At 30.2% G+C, this 9118-nt stretch overlaps 1 protein-coding gene across 1 annotated transcript; it reads right to left on the reverse strand.

The window, feature by feature from the left end:
• Window positions 1–6094: 6094 nt before the first annotated feature.
• LOC147809033 (uncharacterized) lies at window positions 6095–6853 on the reverse strand. Its single transcript, XM_087162752.1, has one exon. It carries the CDS (start codon window positions 6851–6853, stop codon window positions 6095–6097), a length of 759 nt encoding a protein of 252 aa, XP_087018878.1.
• Between the last annotated feature and the right edge of the window lie 2265 nt (window positions 6854–9118).

Consider the following 9118-nt stretch of genomic DNA (forward strand, 5'->3'; position numbering starts at 1 on the left):
GTATTAAGTTCATGACTATGTGTAGTGAATCGATGTTTAATAATCATATTGGTAGTTACACCACATGTTTTTAATAAATTTTGTGATTTAAGTCTGTTATTAAACACACCAAAATAATATTTATAATTTTAGTTCCAAATTGCATAACCTAAGGTAAAAATATAAATAGAGAAAAGTTTCCTAATATAGTGAAGATTTCATGGAGAGGGAATCCATCAAAGCTAAAAAATTATCATTTCACAAAAAAAAAAAAAAAAAAAATATTCAATTTAAATATCAAAAAAAAAAATTTCAACAATTTCAGTTCAATTGTTACAACTTTGATCAAGACATAAAAAGTACATCCTAAGAAATGAGATTAGAAATATGATTTTCATAACCAACATATATTTTTGGTCTCAATTCCTTTAATTTAAGGAAAACATTTTAATTTAACTCATCATTTTGGGTAAAAATAAGGTAAATATTTTGAATAAGAGGAAAAAACAATCTACCATGGCAAATAATTTTAATAAAATGTTTCTGATGGTCAATTGAGCTAATACAAAAAAAAAAAAAAAGTCAACTATATTTCTGGACTGCATTTCTTAATTAGTGGTTACATTTAAAACTTTTGTTACATTTAAAAGAATAAAGTTTTTTTTTTTTTTAAATAAAAACGTAAAAAAATTGCCAAAGGAAGTAAAATTTTAAATTATATAAAAACAGGAAGACTGAAAAAGAATTTCGTAGTTCGAACACAAAACCTAACTTTCGTCACTATTTGTATAATAACATTTACAGGATTTAGATTGGTCATTTCATTCAACCATATCACTATATAAAATTACTTTGAAAAGAGTAGTAAAGAATATTTGCAGAATTCTAATGCAAAGAGTGTTAATTTAAACCTCTTAGGCTTTGATCGAACTGCTGCAGAATTTTTAAAGTTTTTGCTATCAGATAAACAACACTAAATATGTATAATGGTTATTAAACAACAAATTATTTAACATTATTATTTATATATGGTACAATTTGAAGGTTTCATGGAGCTTTTATTAACAAATACTAGTATCTTTTTACACTTATCAGTTAATTTTTGACATCAAATAATTTACATACATTTCTTTCCTTTTTGTTACTTTAGATACGACTTTTAATATTGATAAAATCAAAATTTAAAAAAACTTAACAACACTGTGAATATAGGGATAAATTCCGCATTAAAATTTTTCTTTTTTCTTAAATGAATGTCTCAAGAAAAAAAAGAATCATGCCAATCCTGGATAAAACTGAAGTTATATAATCGAAACTATCGAAAATAGATAAACTTTTTTTAAACATTTTCTTAATCAGATGGAATGAAAAAAAAGGTAAAAAAGTCATCTGCAAAAGCACTGGTAATACAATTCTATTCTACCATTTAGCAAAACTATAAAACATCAGTCATTATTAGACAATTGTGTTTCCTTTAAAAACTGATATTTTAAAAGTGAAGCAATAATCAACATTTATAGACTGCATGTTTTAATATTAATTGATATTAATAAAAAACAAAGGCTTTCAAACTGAAGGTATTCAAATTATAATTTGACATAATTAAATTTAACCTATCTTATATAAAAGGGTTTTAATAATCTTAGTTGGACGAAAATAAAAGTATTATTCGAATTTCAAAAGCGCAAACAGAATAATCAGAAATTTTTAATACATTCAATTAAATGCTACTGCTTTAATGTCACTTATTTTGAAGGATATACTAATACAAAAATCTTCTATATTACATTTAAAAATGTAAATACTTTCAAATATTTTTTTATAATCATAAACATGGTTAATTTGAAAAACCAAGGGCTGAAAAAACAAAAATCACACAGTGCAATGCCATTATTTCACAGGAAGTGTGTATACCTTGCTTATGTAGAAAATTTCTTTTAATAGGGTGCAGTAGGAATGTATACAGGAGCATGGCATACTGTCGTTTGATTGTTTTTGTTATGATAATCATAAATTAAGCATTTTTTATTAATGCAAAATTGCTTATATTTTTATCAATATTCATCTATATAATATAATTTAAATATAATAAAATTTAAATGGGCAAAAAATTAATAAATGTATGTGTATGCATAAGGTAACAACTCTTTATTATTATAATAAACTTTAAATTATGTTATAAAATAAACAAATAAATAAAAAGAGTGAAACCACTGTAACCAGGTTCTAGTTAAAATTAGTTGCAGTTAAAATAAATTGCAAAAGTTCAATATGCTATTTTCAGAAGAAAAAAAAAGAAAGATCATATTTATAAAATTTGTAAATTTTAGTTCTCTCAAATTGAAAAATTTGCCATCACAATACTGCTTTTTGAATAAATAAAATACTCAAAAGTAAAGCTATATTTTTTAATTAAATTATCCGTACTAAAAACTCTAGTAGATGCTTTTGAAGAAAAAATGCTTGCAAATTTTAAAATTCTTTTGAGAAATTCCAGTGCCATCAACACTTAATACACAAAAAGTGAATTTAACACTTTAATCGTTATATATATATTTTTAAAAAATTATTAATAATAGGTCATTAATTAACAGGATCATCTATTTTATTTGATAATAATAATTTCCAAATAATGCAAGATTGAAATTGATTTTTTGTGTACGTACTAACATTAAATACAATTTTTTAAACTTCCGATTCTTGAGAAAACAAAAAAATATTGAGCTCTTATTCGTTTAGAAAATATAACGATTTTAATAGAAATATTTTAGTAGCGTATAAATATTAGTAAAACTAACTAGCAGATAATTTTATTTTGAGACATTTGTCAGAAATTTCAACAGAGTATGTAGATTAAATTATTCTTATGTCTCTAAGTTTTAACATAAGAAATACGATGTTTTAACACCTTTGCATCTAGATTTCCAACGATTTTTCTTTGGTTCAACTTTCAAGTTTATTTCGAATTTAAATGTGAAGAAACAACATAAATGATACGTGATATCAATGTAAACATTAAAATTGCTGATGCTAGTCGCTAAATCCTGAATAACTCTCTTTCAAGCGCGTTCGTAAACAACTGAAAAAACAAAATATTCTGATTTTCGATGCTGGAAAAATTATTAATTAGTGACTTTTCTCCCGAACAGTTAAACAAATTAAATACTGAATAAAATGATTTAAAACTGCTATTGGAATAAAGCTAACAATCTGTATTAATACCTAAAACAAAAAGAATTTGCAATTAATGAGAATATAAATAAGTATTTCATGCTTTTTTTCGCAAATTGTCCTCACTAGCGGTAAATTCACATTTCTCGTAGCCTTGTAGCGCCATCTAATTTCCAGAACCAGAACTACAAAATCAAATGTAACAAAATTTTTATATGCTTTTAAAAATAATTCACAACCTAATTTTCCAAAAATAAACATTTTAGGTTCTGGCGAACAAGATTTTTAAATGTCGTGAAAAATTTCGAGACCCTTAGTACGCTATTTAATCTGTGTAACTGTTCGGCGGTTTTTAACATTACAGGTATACGGCTTTAGGACCACCTTAATCAAATTATTTTTTAAAATTTCCATGATACTTTTCTTTAGAACTATGTTTAATGCAGTTTTCAGTTTCATATAGTGTTTCAAGTTGAAAGATTTTAATCTATATGAAAATCAAGAGAGAAACTAACGTACTTCCTTCCTCTATGACTTTCCACACGCTAATGGGGAAAGCATGTGAAGTGTTGCCATAGGAAAAGAGTTCTGCTCTACGCCACCTGCAGCCCATTTCGATCGCCAATCTTTGAAATGATGCAAAAATTTGTATTCCTTACTGTGGGGAGTGAGTTATCGACCATTTCAACCTTCTTCTATGAAAAGGTACCCAGCATATGATTGAGTTAAAATGTCTTATAAATTAGTGAATTGGAATTGTATTTTTGTAGTGGTAGACACACTACAGTACTCCTCCTCCAGAATTAATATCAGTGATAGAATTCGATACCACTAGTTGGTTCATTGCTGTTTTGTGAGAATACGGGAGAGCTGTATTAAAATCACCGTACTTTTGTTGACCGTGAGAGCTGTATTAAGTTCACTGTCGTCGTTGCTCATATGTTGACATTAACAGGAACAGGCGAGTGTATGCAGGCCGACGCTGTGTTTGATCGAGACTGAGTAGCAACAGCTCGAGGAGGTGGATAATGTCGCAAGTAGCAAATCAACTGTTCAAGGTGAACCATCCATCGAAGTAGGCTTGTTCAAATCGAAGTGGGTGTTACTGTCGAGTCGAGATAGGCATGTTCACATCACATTCGGGTCACCAATGTGGGGAGTAAGTTATAACCTTCATGTATGAAAAGATACCCCAACAAAGATTCGAGTTAACATGTCTTATATACTATTGGATTGGAATTGTATTTTTGTAGTGGTAGACACACTACACTTGGTCGAAATTTTAAAAAATTTCGACCATTATTAAAAATAATAAACAATAATAAATAAACAATGATAAATATTCACGAAAAATTATTTTTTGCGCTTAATTATCTTTGGATGAACGAATTTTATAGATATGTGCAAAAATGTTTCAATTCGCTTAAAAAGTTCTCGAAATATAGCGAAATGCACAAAAAGTGAAATTAACATAACGGGGTTCAAACTTTAGAGTTCTATTCTGACCAAACTATTGGGACCATATTTCCCAGATTGTGGCTACCCCCTATATTTTGGGAGTCGGAAATCCGAATTCATCGAAAAGTAGGTATGTTTATTCAGAGAAAATCCATTTTTTTGTCTGATTTTGTAACTTAAAATATCTTCTGCATTTAATAATTAGCTTATTTGAGGTCACCCTCTTGAGCCATTAAGATAGCGTCCGAAATACCATATCTGGCCAAAATACCATCCGATATTAGACCAATACATGGGAAAACAGAAATGGGTGTAATATGTACCCTAAATAAAGAAACTGGTCATTTGTCCAGCACATCAGTTAATCGATACCCTGTCAGTCAAATAAAGTATGCCTAATAGGGTGTGTGGTAGCTTCTCACTGCTATACTAGAATGCAAAGTTTCTTGACAATGACGTCACGGCTGGCGAAGGAAGAAGGAGAAATAAGTTTAGCCGTAGGGTTGTAAGGAGCAGGATCGAAATGACGTCACACTCTTCTAGCTTCCAATTTGGCGCAATAATCGGATTAAGCATTTTGTTTGGCGCTTTGATTGTTAGAAAATCATTGGTCAAATTATCAGAAACACTTATAATAAATTTAAAGATTCATTTTACGTAATCATAATTAAGTAATCTAGTATAATAAATATATGTAAACTTTATATTCTGAAATTTTATAAATTAAAAAATATAGAATTTTAATATATTCGATTTATGAGTTTGTTATTTTAATTTTTACATAATTTTATATATTTAAAAATTTAATTTTTAACAAATTATTTCAAAACAATACTCAAATGTTTGAATAAATAAATCTGATATTATTGTGTAATTTTTTTTTCAATTGATCAATATTTTTCTCAACCTAAATATCAGGGTGTCAATGATTTAAATAAATAGATTTTAAAAAAAAATTTTTGATTTATATCACTTTTAAAAAAATCTCAATTTCAAGTATTTTTTAAATAAAATCACAATTTCAATTATTTATTTTAAAAAAATCTTTTTTTTAAATATTTATTTAAGCTCCCAACAGTCTATCATTTTCTTCAGCCTTTCAACAGTATTTTTACACCACAACCTTTCTTTATATTTACATTAGAATATTCTATTCTTATTTGACCAATTCATTTTTGTATACACAGTCTCTTAAATTTCCCCTTTACATTGTTACTGTTCTATTACACTTTAGAAAAAAAGCTAAATAGTACCTATTTTTACTTTTAAATGTGTCCACTTGAAACAAAATATGCTTAAAGGAATTATTTTTTTCGATAGTTTTTTTTTACAGATTAATACTATTAAAAACAAGTTATTTACTAGCTCTTTTTATTGTGTTTTTAGTTGTTAAACTTAGTAGTTAGTTGTTTAGCTTAGTAGGTATTAAGGATGACACACTGCAAGATTTATTCCTTAAAAATAAAAAAATTAATTCATGTATCATTTATGATGACATACACACAACTTCATCAGTACTGGTGTCTCCTTCGGAAGCAGTCTCAGTTGATTCAGGATCAACATTAATAACCAAACTTTCAACGGTAAAATCACACATTCCGTCAAGTTCCCACATTAGTTCTTCCTCTTTAATAACATGGCTAACACAGTTCTTCCATGTTTCAGTAGAAATATTTTGAATTGCTTCTTTCGTGATCTGTTTCACTTCATTCTCTTTAAATGTTTTATTTTCGGCTGCAACTTTACCTTTCACAATACTCCAAATATGTTCAATTGGATTAAGTTCACAGTGGTAAGGTGGCAGTCTCAAAACAGTATGCCCTTGAAGCTCGGCTAGTCTATCAACCCGATAGCCCTCATATTTGTTACGGACATTAGACACGAGGAGCAGAAGTTCAGCTTTTAGCATGTCAAAGCTCCAGGAAATGTTTTTCGATGTCAGCCATTGTCGAATGTCATCCTTTTTGGTGGAAGAGTTAGGAATGTTTTCCACAAAAACACTGTGGTATGATGCATTGTCCATCACAATAATGCTATTGGCAGCAAGGTTGGGGAGTAACTTATTTTGAAACCAATTTTCATAGTAATCACCATTTATTTCTTCATGGTAATCACCTTTACCTTTTTTTCCTTTAAAGATATCTTCAGCTTCCTTGACAAAACCATTCTCACCTCCAGCATGGGTAATGATCAACCTGGATCCTTTTCCGGAAGGCGCTTTTAGTCCAGTTGAGAGGCCTGACATAAATGCATCTTTCGGTCTCTTTATAAATGTGTCTTGCCAAACTGCTTCTTTTGTGTGACCAAAATTCACCCAGGTTTCATCGGTGTAAATTATGTTCCTTCCTTCATTTCGGTACCGACGAATTTGTCTTAAAAATTGACGTCGCCACACTTATATATCTTCCCTTTCTATCAGCATTGAATTGCGGGATCGCTTCTTATATACAAATCCTAAATCGAGTATTAGCCTCCTGGTTGTGTCAACAGTCAAGTTCGGAAGGTCAGAATCCTCATTGATTATTTTCATAACTTTAGCCACGGTTGGAATTTCATTTCTTTTAAAAAACAAATGCACCTTCCGACGAATGGCACACAAAGTAAAGTCATCAAACTTTTGTAGTCTAGTTCCTTTGCATTTTCTTGCAGGTCTTTTTTTCCCAGGAGTAGAAAATGAGCCATTAACGCCATATTCTTTTTGCATCCGTGAGATGCTGCTGGTAGATACGCCAGTTAAGTCCGAAGTTTTACACAGCACATCATTCATAGAATCGCTGGGATTCCCTTCTCGCAATTTATGAAATACATTCATAACAATTGTCTTTTCAGAGCTTTTCAAAGCGCTGCCTTTCTTGTGGATTTGAAAGACGTAGTTCAACTTAGGAGTAGATTCCATTATTTTATTAATAACGAATAGGTAGAATAATAACGATATATTAGCTTTTAAAAAAGCTGGTTTCTCAAACGATAAAAAATAAACTACAGCACAGCAAAAGATTGAAGATAATATACAATAAAGCACGCGCGAAATTACACGCCAAAAGCTCTCCCTAAAAGCGCTTTGGCGGGATCTGTTGATCGTGAGCTCTCATTGGCTAATGCCTTCAATTCTAAATAAAGATACCATTCCGCGATGCGCCGCTCGTAAATTTGAAAATATATAAAATTTTAAGAAAATTATAGCAAATTAACGCTATATATGTGTGGGTAACTTATCATATTTCTATTGTGAAATGCGTAATTTACCTCGAAATACAGACATCGCGCCGGGAACTATTTTCTTCGTTTGCCCTCAGCATATTTCTCCATTGTCAAGAAACATTGCAGTTTAGTATACACGACTCTCGCATTAGCGTTTTATACTGTTTACCATAGTCTTCATCAATCCATGTAGCAACCACACCAACTCTTTCAGCAAGGTACCCTTGAGCTTATCGATGGTCATTGGAGCTGGTTATAGAGCTGCTGCAATTGAGTGTCCAAGAGCTTCCCATAAAATTTCGATGGGATTAAAGTCAGGGAACATTGCAGACAACTCCAGATGTTGAATATCTTCGGAATGGAGGTATTTGTCTGACAACTGAACCCTGTGTAGACGGCGTCATCGTTTATAAAGATGAAATTCTGTCTCTATGCTTCACCGAAAAGTCTCATACAGATGGAAAGAGTCTCGTCACATTTACCGCTTATATATCAGAGTACATCTATCGAACGCATGAAAGTCGAGTCGTGAATCGTGTCCAAGAACATCAGACTACCTCGACTATAGTGGTTCTTTTCCACAATGTTTTAGAGTGTCAATTTCTTGTCTCAAATTTTAACCGTATAATTTAGAATAAATGCAATAAACACAATGCTAATCATATGGATGGTGTTTTCAGTAGAAATGTAAACAATAACAATCTCGAGCTGTATGCCTGCTCTAGTTCCGGTTAGAAAGTTTGCTGCTGCTTACTACATGTTATTCTGCGAGGCGATATTTTCAAACGGATAATTTTGTTTTCAATAAAAGAAATGGATTAGATAATTTCTGAGCTCAAATCAGCCGTATTTCATAAGATATTAATGTTATTGTGTAATTCTGGTGAGTTTGAAGTGAAAATTTATTTTAGTTATTTAAAGATATATTGTTAAAAAAGGTGACATGGTTGCTAGATTTTGAATAACTCGCTTTTTTGGCAGTCTTGATTTGGCCTCTTTCCATAAGCATTGCAAACACAAGTAATAAGTAATCAAATACATTGTTTGCAAGAATCTCAAAACACAATGATGCCAAATGGCTTTAAAATACAACGGAAACAGTAACCTGGAAATTTAGGCGGTACCGAGCTTGCAGCGTTCTAGTGTGGAAAACACCATAAGTAATATCATACATGAGATATTGTTGAACGTCAATGTTAAAAGAAAATTGTTTCCGATATCATTAATTTATATTTTGATGCAAAATTAGATTTGCTACAATATAAAATATTTGTAACAAATTTAATTATGAAAGCAATAAATTGGGATC

Source organism: Parasteatoda tepidariorum, chromosome 5 (assembly GCF_982258835.1).
Source record: "Parasteatoda tepidariorum strain Cologne lab strain chromosome 5, Ptep-v5.0, whole genome shotgun sequence".
NCBI lineage: Eukaryota > Metazoa > Arthropoda > Arachnida > Araneae > Theridiidae > Parasteatoda > Parasteatoda tepidariorum.